Source organism: Artemia sp. Qi Xiang Cuo, chromosome 12, assembly GCF_049724085.1.
Source record: "Artemia sp. Qi Xiang Cuo chromosome 12, ASM4972408v1, whole genome shotgun sequence".
In the NCBI taxonomy this organism is placed as follows: domain Eukaryota; kingdom Metazoa; phylum Arthropoda; class Branchiopoda; order Anostraca; family Artemiidae; genus Artemia; species Artemia sp. Qi Xiang Cuo.
Window position 1 is genome coordinate 41809648 of NC_142805.1, and position 13664 is coordinate 41823311.

The 13664-nt window shown below is 36.5% G+C and overlaps 1 protein-coding gene across 1 annotated transcript in view; it reads left to right on the plus strand.

Moving 5' to 3' along the window:
• The window catches only part of LOC148946127 (branched-chain alpha-ketoacid dehydrogenase kinase-like), a 57948-nt gene that overhangs the window by 29824 nt on the left and 14460 nt on the right, over nucleotides 1–13664 (plus strand). Inside the window, exons 3-4 of the mRNA XM_089098143.1 lie at nucleotides 5778–5946; nucleotides 11103–11264. Coding sequence (XP_088954269.1) covers nucleotides 5778–5946; nucleotides 11103–11264 — 331 coding nt within the window. The remainder of the gene's footprint in view (nucleotides 1–5777; nucleotides 5947–11102; nucleotides 11265–13664) is intronic.

Sequence of the window (13664 nt, forward strand, 5' to 3'; positions counted from 1 at the left end):
TTTAGGAGCACCAGCATATATCGGGCATCCACATTCAACTGTGGGTCTGATACAGGAACTGTAGAGTGGGATAGTCGAGCTGGATGGAAGAAGGTTTTTGCAGCGAAGAGTAACCCCTAGCTTTCTTGCGCATGATGTCCTCATCCTATCAAGTTGGCTATTCCAAGAGAGATCGGAAATGAATCCACTGTAGACGAAGCTCGTCGACCCTCTGTTAGTTTTATTTTTGAAAGTGAAACTGGGGTGTTCATGTGGCACCTTTGATCGGGTAATAAGAAGCTTCTTTGTTTTCGATGCATTGAATCCATGCATCAGACTATTTTTCAATTTTAATACGATCCATCTGTAGGGAGGGATTTATCTGTAAGGGAGGCTTGTGTTGGGTCTTCGTGCTTTGGGGCGGCTGAGTGTGTTGTGGTATCCTTGGCAAGGTGATACAGAGGGTTTACGAGGCTGTCTACCCTGTTGTTTATGTTGATGAGGAAAAGCGTATGTCCCAGGAAACTGTGCTGGGGAACCCCTGCTTACACTGCATATTCGGGAGAAATAAACCCGTCGAGGACAACCCGCTGTGAACGATCAGAAGGAAAGCTCTCAATTACTTTTAACAGACAACCACGAACACCGTATGCATGGATTTTCTTATGCAGGCCACGGTGCCATATTCTGTCGAAAGCTTTGGCATTGCCAAATGACAATAGCTTAATGTCTTACCCCATTGCCGGAAGTTTGATCCACCACTCCTGATGCTGGGCCACTAGGCAGTCTAATGTTGAGCGTTTCTGGCGGAATCCGTAAGGAGCAACAACAAAATTTAAAACAAACAGAAATTAATACGTGTATGATTGGGTTCGCCCCCTACTCATTACCTCGCTCTTTATGCTAAAGTTTTTTTGTACTTTCATCAGAGCTATTTGTTCTAATTAACGGGTCTTTGCGATTAAGGGGTCATTCTTAAAGAATTGGAACAAAATTTGAATTTAGCGTAAAGAGCGAGGTATTGACCAGGGGGCAAACCCCCTAATATACGTAATAAAATATACGACTATAGAAGTTTGTTACGTAAGTTAATTTGTAAGTTACGTCAGAACAAAATTTTGAGAAAGCCATTTAGCCAAAAAAAAGTAAAATTAACATGCAAATTTTGTTTTGATTATTCATGTACGGTGAGCCAAAATAAAAGCTGCAATAACTCAAAAACGTTCAGAAATTATGTAAAAAAAAAAATTTTTTTAACTGAAAGTAAGGAGTGACATTAAAACTTAAAACGAACAGAAATTATTCCGTATGTGAAAGGGGCTGCCCCCTCCTCAACCCCTCGCTCTTTACGCTAAATTTGACTCTGTCTCACAACTTTGTTTTTTAAAACAATAAAAAACTTTAGCGTAAAGAGCAGAACGTTGAGGAGGGGGGAACCCCTTTCATATACGGAATAATTTCTGTTCGTTTTAAGTTTTAATGTCGCTCCTTACTTTCAGTTAAAAAAAACTTGTTTTTTTTTTATTTAATCCCCTTGAAATGCTGACCCCTTTGAAGAGTCGACGTTCCTGTCATGGGTAAGAACACTTATAGTCCTGAATTCTCCCTTAACGCAGTCGGAGCCTGTCTGTTCAAGAATAAAGGAACATTAGCTGAACGTATGTGATTCTTTAAGATGCTAGTCTGTATATCTTGAATTGCTATTTAAAATTCATAACGTTATTGACCTGGGATAAAATCCTCACGCTTATTCAAGCAGCACAAGTCCATTCCCGAGCTCTGTATACATACATAGTAGTCAGGACACAGTTATAGCTAGGACTCGGAAATAGTCAAACATGCTTCCACAGTGAAACCAATCACAACTTGGGATTCTGTCTGCTTCTTTTATGGTAACCATCACTATGAAAGAAGTGGTAACTTTCTGCTTTTCTAAGATGTTGAATAAATTACTTTTTTTTTTTATTTCGCCCACCAGTGGTATTAGAGTTGAGGAATTGAACTGACACCAACCTAAATGAAGTGGACTGATCCATGTTTCAATCTTTACATCATTAGAAAAATACTTCTTATCTTTTGTATAGGCTCCCAGCAGCTGCTTTGAGGGCTTATCGCCACCCATACTAATGCTGTGGAAAACAGTTCTTTTTTTCAATCTATTTAAAAGACTCTTTGAGACTATTTGAGTACTGTCTTGATTTTCTAATAGTTTTATTTCTTATTGAAATAATCGACAAAGGTTTTCCTTTTTCTATGCTATTAACGTTTTTGGTACAAATGTGAGACTTGTACTTGGTATGGTAGTAATGATCTATTTTCCTGTAGCTTCAAGTAAATAAAATATTTGTTATTGGTATGGTCTTTAGTAGCCTTTGCCTTGACGACTTTGATATACAGCCTGAGCTCAGAGCAAGGCTTGAGAAATTATGTTGTACATGACACTTTTTATGAAAGATTTTTATTACCCCTATGACAAACTTGAAATAACAGAGGTAATGCAGCTGCAAGGGATAGTGGCGTCTTTTCAGAGCCATTGACAGAGTTCCACTGAGAGCAGTAATTTAAAAATTCGGAATTCCTCCATCTTGGGCTGATTCCAATGTAGTTGGTAGCAATTCTGGTTGGCCAATAGCTCTGGGAATCTGCATGATAGAAAAAATCATGTTAATAAATGTAACTGACCATATAAGAACGTGGGAACTTTAGACACGGAAGTCCTACATCCAATTACAGACATCCAGGCTTTTCAGCACTACCCAGATTGATTTTTAAATCTTTTCCTGGGATATTTTCAATTTTGATATTTGACCATTGATGAGATATGTATGCCAATAGCAAGGAGTAAATGCTAAGTTCTTTGTAAGGGTTCTGATATATCTAAAACTTAAAATAGCCTAGTTGAGTATTCCAAAAACTTATTACGATAATATTAATTGTTTGTAGCAGCATTAGAAATACTAAATTAACAATGGACTTAATTTGGTACCTTGGCTGACCCACAAAAAATAGTAGTAAAATCTGACTTATCAAAAAAATCTGAGTTCTACTGGTAAGTAGAACTCAATCCTCTCCATTAGACAGAATACTGCCAAGCATTCTTATAAAACATTTACTAGCATCTAGTTTTTAGGCTTCATCTAAAACAATTAGTACTGTCACTACTACTACTACTACTAATAGCTCGCTGCAGCATCAGGCCGCTTGAGGTCAACACTGCTGTGCACGCTTCTTCTCAGCGCCAATCTGTTCTAAGCTTCTTTGTTTACCGCTCCCCTAAATCCTTTCTTATGGGCCCTTCCCACCCCATTCGGGGACGACAGGCTTTTTGTTTGGCCCCATACGGATAGTCAGATTGCACAATATTTTGCAGTCTGTCATCCTACATCCATAAAATGTGGTCTAGCCATCCTAGCTTTTCTTTCATCATAGCCTTAGAATGTTGGATTGAACCATATTTTCCATATAGCTTATTTTTGCTTGATATTGTCTTGAGACATCATTAAAAGCAACTACCGCAAACGATTTCTTAATGTTCGAGTGCTTTAAAGTGGTATCTACCATTAAAACAAGGTAATGGCTTTTGCTGTGCTGAAGCCAATCTATATAAGTCAGTGTTACTTTCATATAACGTTTAAGAAGATCGTAAATAATATATCACCAGATAAAATCGTTGATACTGCTGCTGGTAGTTACGCAATCATAGCCTTTACAATTTTAATTGAGGACTGGGGTGTCCAATCTATCACTCGATGACTACATTGCTGGATGGCTAGAGCGCTAAAAAGGCACATAGACTTTGATTAAGGACAAAATTGTTGCTGAACTTTGCAACTTTCCCTTCGAAACTGATTTTCGCTATAACCCTTTCGAAGTTACAGCTATATTAGTTACGAAAATTCCAGATATGATCTAAGAGCATATCAGATATGCAGTAGAAAAAATAGGTATTTTCCCTACCTGTTTATCAGAAACGAATTGAAATGATACCCGTACTAGCCATTTATATTAGTAAATGCATTGTCTAAGGGGATAATTCAATTTCCAATCTTCAGTCAATTCTGATTCAACCTTCCGTCGCCAATTCTCAATCTGTCATGACTGCCTCTACTGTTAATTTCTTATTTGTGTAAAGCTAATCCCCCCCCCCCCGCCTCATGAGAAAAAGGTCAAGCAATTTAAGTATGTAGGCTCCCAATGAGTCATGTTCTTGAAAAAAAAGTATTTGCATGGAGTTGGTGCTTCTGCAGTAAAGGTGCAGATGTGCTGATTAATAGACAGAACAATATACGGTAAGAAAAAAGCTGCTCTATATCAGTGACGGTATGCCAGCATATTTATGAAAAAAAAAACATTTTGCATAATAAAAATTTGGAATGCCTACTTTAGATTTCCAAAACTAAGCAGAACAGACCCATCCAATTTCCAACTTCATCCTACTTAATGTAAGGCAGACATAAACTTACCTGCACTGTGATGTTCAAAGCCCAAATTTTGTGCAATTTTCAAAAGATTCTCATCTAGTTTAAGTACAAAATTGATTCCAGTTGTGAGCTTTTAAACTTTCACTTTGACATTTAAGAAGCTTTATAAAGCCTTCAGGGAATTTACTTCATCTTCTATTAATTCCCCCAGCATTTTTTGATGAAGTTGGATGGTCCTTGTAAAAAAGGGGGGGATCAGTAATGTAATGGGGCTTTAGTAAATGTATATCCCCTTTCTCTCCGATTAATTTTGGATTATCACTTAAAACACAGACTGATGCCAGTTTCGTATGTGCGTGGCTCCCTTGAGTTATGACAAATGCTATTTCCAAGAGTTAGTGATATAATTTTTTTTCTGTGTCCCCTCCCCAGCTCAATGAAAAACCAAGCAACAAAAAAGAATCTGACCATTATAAGCTATTTTTTATATTATTTATGAACAGTACTAAAAAATTCTGAAACACGTTCTGCATATAAATACACAAATACAAGAAATTTTTTTTTACGTAAGACAATTCTCAGGGAACAACTGGAGGCAACTTTCTTTACTCCAGATGAACGGTAAGCTCATTAAAGGCAAGAGCAGTAATATGTCTCCTTTTTTAATTCAATTCATTTTATACAGTTAACTGATATGGCTTCTAAATGGTTCATGGGTTTCAAGCTTGGGATTTTTAACGTGCTTTTAGGCACAATTTTAGATTTGCCTCAATATCATTGATAATTTGAGCTTAAAATTTAGACGACAAAACAATATTCAGCACCCTCGTGTCGTTGGTGCACAGAATAGGTACATAGGAATTTTTAGGCCACTATTTTTTCAAGGAAAGGGTCTTTCAGACCAGTCTCAAGGGGGATACTCTCCTCAATTTGTAAAGGTTGGAATTTATGCAATAGAAAATGGAAGAAAAAATACTTGCATTCTATTACGGCAGTCCCTTTTCATTTTCAAATGAAAAGATTGATGCTTTATAGACTATTAATATCAATGGACATTTTCTAACTTTTGTTTAGATTTCTTGAGCATAGATTTCCATACCCTTCACTTTCTGATTAGATTAGCGTATATAATGATGCAAGCAGTGAAGAAAATCACAAACATGAAGAAGAATTAGCTAGACTGATAGGAAAAATTAGACTATGAAGATAGAAAACCCTATGGAAGAGTCTTCCTTTTGTCCTACATACATCTCTTGTTAGCTTTATTTCTCTGTTCTGCTCTCGCTCTCTGTTTGATTTTATTCTCTCTTTAACTCCTTCTCTCCCTTCCTTTCTCATTTTTGACATTTCTTACGTATTTACTTTGTACTATTTTAGGCCATGTTCATGCTTCTTTTCCATATATTCAGCTTCCGTTGGATTACATACTACCAGAATTGCTGAAGAATGCTGTTCGTGCTACTGTTGAATCTCATCCTAATCCACATCAATTATTACCTGCTATTTATGTTACCATTGCAAATAATGATAGGGACTTCATAATCAGGTAATAAAAAACACAGTTTTTATCTTATAGTGTAAAATGTGTATAACTGGAATTATTTTAGAATTTGAATCCAAAGCGATTTGAAAGACGTTATAATTACACCAAGAAAATCTACAAGTAAATATAAATAGTACATGAGTCGTTAAACAGCAAAATAACGGTACAACCACCCAGGCCAGGCCCTCAGGGGGAATGCCAGGAGCTTTTTCTAAGGGGCAATGGTGATCAAAATGTGTTTTTAGGCTACAACTTTTGGATTTTCCTGGATGTGAGGGTCCTTCTAATCACTCGGGTATTGTATCTTTCTGTAGCTCGAAAATTCAATCGAAAATTTTGTCTTCTGTGAGTGTTTTCTGCACAAAACTTTCAAGGCTCTGGAAACTAGTCAGCTTTGTAAGCAATCGACAGTATGTTGGTCAACGTTAGTCAACAGTCAACGTTAGACGGCTTATTGGCTGAGTTTCAGGAGTGGATCGAACATATTGCTTCTAATCTGGCTAAGGAATAAGACATAAGTTTATGTATTTTCAAATTTCAAAGTGGTTCAACTGAGTTTGGCTTAGAGACCTATTGAAACAGCTCCAATTATACCTAATCTATGGTTGGCTCTACGGCGTGGTTGAAAACTTTTAGGTATTCGTTCTCTAAATATTGAATGTTGTCCAGGGCAGTTTTGTCCCAATAACCCTTTTGCAAAGGCTAGGGTCTTTACTTGACTTATCAGATTAGTCTTGACATAAGACTCCTACTGCGTTGGGGGGGGACTAGCTTACAGAGCTTGTAAATCTGCTCCTCTGGGTTAACCAGTCTGCTGTTAAGCGTGTTGTATCGTCGACTGCATTGTAAACCATCTCCAGGAGTTTGTTGAGGCTATCTCTCCCCCTTGTCCGGGTCTTCCTCTCGGCAGGACCAGCCATGAGCTCTTGGGTCGAAATCGGAGGCTTCAGGCTGAGACTGTTGTCGGCATAAGTAGGAGGTGTCAAAACTGCATTAGAGTACGGTGCGCTATCTGGACATATAACGGCACTTAAGAGGTGAGTACAAGCAACCTGTTATAGATTCCTATCTTCGTGCATCTAGAAATGTGCAGCACTTCCAGGTAATGTTGAGCCTCCCGACGATATACGAGGCTTTTGATGTTCAGCTGCATGCCTCTTCATCTATGGAGCTATCATTAGACATCACGGAGTTAAGGTAAGAGAAATTTCTTACAAGTTCAACAGGAGCTCTGCAGACAGTTATGTTTTTACGGGATGATACTGGACTAGTCATTGTCTTAATTTTGAGCTAGTTAATTTTCAGCCCCAATTTTGCTGCCTCATAATTTAGGACTTCCAGAGTGTCAGCCAATTCTCGATTGGATTGGCAACGAGAGTAGGATCATATGCGAAGTCAGCATCCGTCAGACCGTGATCTCCAAACTGCAGACTGAATGAAATTTTATTCTTAGTTCGTTTCTTGATACATTCTATTAATAAAAGTAATATCTGGGGTCCCAATCTTTTCTTCGCATGTATTAATGACAAGGGTGACAAACGTGTCCTCTATCCCACTTTGTTGACGATACAACAGCTTATGTAGTGGTTTAAAGAAATAAGAGCCTATAATTGCTTCACAATCCTTTCAAGTGGACATCATGAGATAGAGACGATTGTCTGATGCTTGGATAGTCTCTTGCCCAAATTCTAACTTTACCTTTTTAAAAGAAGCCATTAAGAAAGTTGAAAAATTTTGCCACACAGGAATTCAGCTCTTGACCAATCTTTCTTGGAACTCCCAACCTCGATCGAATCTAATCTTCCTCTATTGGAAACTTGAGTCATTTTTACTTCAAAGCCTTCTTACGCCTAGCTCAATAATTCCTCTATTAAGTTTCTACATAATACATCTTTCCAAATATAGTTGGCTGCTTTAAGTTGGGGCTTCTGAGACTGATTCTCTCTAGAGGATTCAAAATAGAGGTAGTAGGGCAGCCAAAGTGCCACTAAAGATCAGCTACTACCTTTATGGGGTAAGGTTTGATTTCTCGTCAGTGGCTGTCTTTTACAAGTAGCTCAACTCATCTTGTTCTGAGGAGCTTTTTTCTTACGCTAGCATTTTCAAAACGATATTCTTTGTGCTGCTGTAACTATGTTCCTAGGTTTTGGTGAGTTTGACCAACGTAATAATTTCCACAACTATACGGTATTTGATATACCCTTCTTTGACAAGTAGCTGGGGTTTACAAGAATTGAGAAGATTCATGACACTAAAATTAATTTTGAAAAACAACAGATAAATTATTTTTTAAGCAGACATTTTTCAGTTTTGAAGTAATTTTTGGAATGTAGGGTAGGTAAATCATGTTTGTGGGTTTATTCAAATCATCTACAGTTATGGGACTTAGGGCTTTAAGTGAAGGTATATACAATCTTGGAGGAAAAACAGTATTAATGAGAGAAATAGGGTAACCATTGCCAAAAAGTGTCTTTAAATAAAATTCAGTTCTTTTTGAATATACGGCTTTGAATCGATATTAAGTACTGGATGCACAAGAGATATTACCTCACCTCTTTTGACCTTTGGAGGATGGTTGGACTTGAAGTGAAGGTATATGTTATTTTGTGTAGGTTTTCTGTAGAATCAAGCTTATTTACACTGCGCATAGTCAACACATTTAAAAAAAGGTATTTTTCTGTCTCTTAAGCGAATTGCAGATTTCTATCGTAAGTATTTAGATGGTCTTGAAAACCGTCATGTTCATGTTCATCATAATTCCAAACTGAAAGTACATCATCCATCAAAAGTCCCAAAATACATATACTTAAGAAAATACAAATTATGTGCCCAATTTCCAAGATGTCGACGTAAAAATTTGCGAATAGGCCTGACAGAGGGGTTTCTATAGTAAGGCTCTTTATTTGTTGGTAATAAGAATCATGAAACTGAAAGTGCAAGGAACATCTGTTACATACTTTAACCAAATTTATGAGAACGTCAATGTTTAGCCCTATTGCTGATTCTTCAATTAGATGATAATTGTTGTCAAGTTTTGTTTTGTAATAATTGCTCCTATTTTGAAACATCAATGCTAGTATACATGGAAATTATGTCAAAGCCGCTTAATATGGAGTTATCAGAAATATACATCTTTTTCAATTTTTCTGCAGGATCTACCAAATTTTTTTATAAAAGATTTTTGGGAGTGAAGCAGAGGTTTAAAGACAGTTCATAAACATTTTCCTATGTTAAAAGTTGGCTATTCTGTACAAGCTACAAGAAGTCTTAAGGGGATGCCTCATTTATGTAATTTTAGTAACTCATAAAACTTTGAGCAAAAAATACCACGAGGAAATAATCTATCATATAGTTGCAGAGTGATTGTGCCATTTTGTTTGAGAATTTTAAACCCTTTTATAACCATTTGAGCAAATTGATCACTATGGTCATGGTTTGATTTAGCTTAAGTGTTTATATTATTTAAATATGAATGAGTTTTTGTATCATAATCAATTTTATTCATAACTACTAAGGAGTTGCTTTTATCGGTTTTATATTATTGAGGAATCATTATGAAGTTTATTAACAAACATTAGCACTAAATTTTTGGGCAGAGGATTCTAAAGATACTACTAAGTCCGCAACTGGAACCTGTTTCGGCAAAAAAGAGAATTTTGGCCCTTGATCTAGTGCCTTTTCTTTTATATAATTAAAATTTCTTGATTAAAGGTTTACAGCTACAGGTCCAGGATTGACCTTAGGAGTCTTCATTGGGCTGACCATTTCAAATTTATATTTCAACCTTGTAAATTTATTTGTCAGGCTCTCTTTTGACAAGCAGAAGTCATGGTGTAATAGATTCCTTTCCATCCTTGCAGTCTACAAAAACCATCAGTTAACAAATTCTGTGGCGGAAAATATTTTAGAGATTTTTTTCCAGGGCAGTTATATGTCTTCTCTGTTTTTTGTCCTTATTAATATGATTTAGTGTTTTTAGCTGTAATTTATGAGTAATTTGTGACTCTTGCAAAGTGTTTAAGTGCAAATTGTGCCTTACAGATTAAGTTGCAGAAGGAACACATTGACTGTGTTCCTTCTGCAACGTTCCAGGTAGTGAATAACACGATAGTAAAATCTATGCGCATATTTTGGCTATATATTTAACAGCCGTTATCAGCGATATACAATATAAAACGAAAAAAAAGGCAAACTTACTCAAAAAATTACATCGATAAAACAATTTTTTCACTGAAATCATAATTTTTTTTTTTTTTAACAGTCCAGGCTTCTTCACTTTACATATGCTCAGCCAAGACGGACAAAACAAAAGAGTTATTCATTCAAGCTGCCTGGATTGATTAAAAATTGGAACAATTCCTTATTGCAATACCTGCTCATATTTCACAATTCACACATTAACTGTAATTTGTCAGTATAGTGGAAATTGTGCAGTGCTACAGTCTTTTTGTTATTATTTTTTTTGACGTCGGCGTCATTTCAAATTTGGCAGGAATTACAGCTTAGTTTAGTCTGTTTGTTATTGAGAAATTTCCTTTTCCGAATTTTTTTCTGGGATTTTTCAGGATGTCGTGTCTTCCTAAGATATCGGGAATGATTGTTTCAAACTTCAGATGAAGTTCTTGAAGAAAGGTTTATTGAGTTGTTAGCTTCAGAATGACCCTGATTATTCAGTATTAGCAGTAATAGTGCGCTAATAGCTAGCTTCTTTATACGCCTACTAGTATTTGCTTTCTAAGTGTAAAATACTTATTTCAAGACCTCAAGTAATAGGCATTGTGACGAGGCCTTTACTTACCAGTTAAATTCTCAAACAACCTATAAGCTCCGCTAAGGCAACTAATCCTGCTCTATGAGAAACTGTAGTCGGCCACCGAGGAAAAAGAAATTAACGACATCTGTCCCCTAATGCCATCTATCCTTTTATTGTCCCTGTAAAATGATAAAGATATGTATTCTTTTTAAATTTTACTCTCTACTGCTAAATTTTTTTTGGCGCTAGTGTTGTAAGCATTCCGATTTTTCTGATTCAAGTAGGTAGTACTATATTGTATTCGGTGCTAGTGGTCTTAAATTCCTATAGCAGTCATACTAAGGCACAAATATATTATTCTCTTCGGTTCTCCACATTTGATTTTATTTTCTTGTTGGTTTTCTAGGATTTCAGATCGTGGTGGTGGTATCAGTCATGATCTAGTCAGCAAAGTACTTCAATATAACTTTACAACAGCTGCTGAGAATAGTACCGATGTCCAAAGTGAAAGTATGTTCAGCGGCTTTCTTGATATTGCCAACTCTTCAACTGGATGCCCAATGTTTGGGTAAGATTTCGACTCCTTTATTCAGTTTATTTTTCTCTGTTCTGTGAAATAAGTTCATATGAATGACATTTTCTGATTTTTTTTTTCATTATTATTATTATTTAAATCCTCATATCAAAGGAGAAGTATTACAAAATAAACTGCAAAGTAGATTTATGTAACTTGATCTACGTGGAGTGTTGTGGGAGCAGCACTCTGGTTTTATTTCATCACCATCAACTAAACGCTTTAGTTGGCAACCCCTTCAATCGTTTCAAGGGTTACGTCTTAAGACTCTTTTCTACATATGAAAAATGATGACTGTCTTAAGACGGTCGGTTAAGACGGTCCTAAAATATGCATTTCTGCTTAAAGGTCAACTTTATTCCATGTTTTGCAACCGCATCAGTGTTGCTACATATGAAACGTACTACGTATACAAGTTAATGCTGTATTACTTCTCTCAAAAAGCAACGCATAAGACCAAACTCAATTTATTTTGTTATTTCTAAAAATGCAGAATGTGTAAGCTAAAGCAATGTTGCTTTGCCTCAAAACAGCCCCTATTGTGATAGGTGTTATTGGAAACAAATAATTACTTGTTTCTAATATACTTGATGGTAGAAAGAATCTGATGCCCTGTCCATCACCAAGTGATTAACACTTATATCATTTACTAGTTATTCCAAAACCAAGTCAAGTCGCTGCATTATTATTTTGTAATTGTTACGTAACCAGTTGCATGAAGACTCATGTTACTACCATATAATGTGTTGGAAACGAATAAAATGTAGACTCTCTCCTTCAAAGGAGAAATCCTCTTAACAGTTAACTTTGATTGTTATTATCCTTTGGTTTCCAAAAGTTCCAAGTGAATCTGAGGATTTTGTGCTAGTTTGGAGAAGGTGAGCACGCCTCTAAAAATCATCATTCCCATTTTCCACTGAGCCAAGTTACTTGCCCCATAAATGTCAAGCCGATCGGCCAAAAAAAAGCCTACCCTCTATTCTAATCAAAATTCAGTGATGGGGACCGTATGGAAGGAGTAACAGGCATACTTGGTATATCCAATCACACATGTTGAAAATTCTTGTGTGATTTTGCTTCAAACAAGGTGCAACATGCCTCATCTTTCTGCTAAAAAGTTTTGAGTGGTAAAGGGGCGCTAGAGGAGTGACGTATCCCCTTTGTGCCTCAAATCACACAGATTAAAAGTCATGGTACTTTTTTGATCATACCCACTTGTCACATGATCTTCAGAAAGACATACCTACCTTTCTTCTTAAAAGTTAATGGTGGGGGCACAGAGGGTGATTGAGGGGCTACTTGCCCACTTTGGCTCTCAAACTATACAGCCTGAAAATTCTTGCGTGATTCCGGTTCTAACAAGGTGTGACGTACCTTTCGCTCTTCTGAAAAGTTCATATTGGGCCGGGCAGGGAGGGGATGAGGAGGATAAGCTCAATTGTTGTTCTCATCAAAGTGTATTGCAAATTCTTACATAATCCGGCTCTAAGCACTATACAATGTGCTAACCTTTTTTGCAAAACATAACGGTGCGGGAAGGGAGGTGGATGTATGGTCCATGGGTCCAGTTTATGCCTTCAATCATACTGATTGAAAATACTGTAATCCCAGGTCAAATAAAGTGTAATATGCCTGGGCTGTCACGAATTCCCTAAAATTGAATTTAGTTCCCAGAAGTCCCTTTTTTCAAAGTCTCTTTGATTTTTTGAAGACTGCTAAAAGGTTTAAGTGCATGATTTGACTGTTCTTTCCTACAATTTTTTTTTAATTCAGATTCTCGAAATTTATTTAACTTATCTAAAACAAGAGAGATTTTTGTAGATTACTGTATTAATTACAAGAAAAAGTGGACATGCTAGTCATGTTAAAAAGTAATGATTGAACCACAGCTCATAGTAACTGAAATTTTAAAGAAGTATTTTCTAGAAAACTTTCTAATGGGGAAAATTTTACAATTACCACTGTTCTGGAAACTGAAGATTTTGTCCAAGTGAAGAATAGTTTGTAATTACGAAAACAGTATTCTGAAATCAGAAGAAGCGATCTAGCAATGACTAAGTAAAGAGCATTATGCCTTAATGTATTATATATTTTTTTTTCACCAGGCTATTTTGTATGGAAGTTGTAGTCTTACAAGTTATGAAGGGGGATCATTCCGTTACAGATTCAGAGTTTTAGTGCCCTTTCTTAGAATCGAAAGTGATTTGACAACCAGCCCTCTCCCTTGTCCTTTCTCGCGAGCCCACCCCCGCCCCCCCGCCGACCCCTGATCAAAACTTTGAGATAGCTTTCTTGTTCAAAATAGTCAAGAGGTCTAATAAATATGCTTCAGGAGATAACACGACCCCCACAGCCTCCGGACAAGGGCCGTAAATAATACAAATAAAACGATTT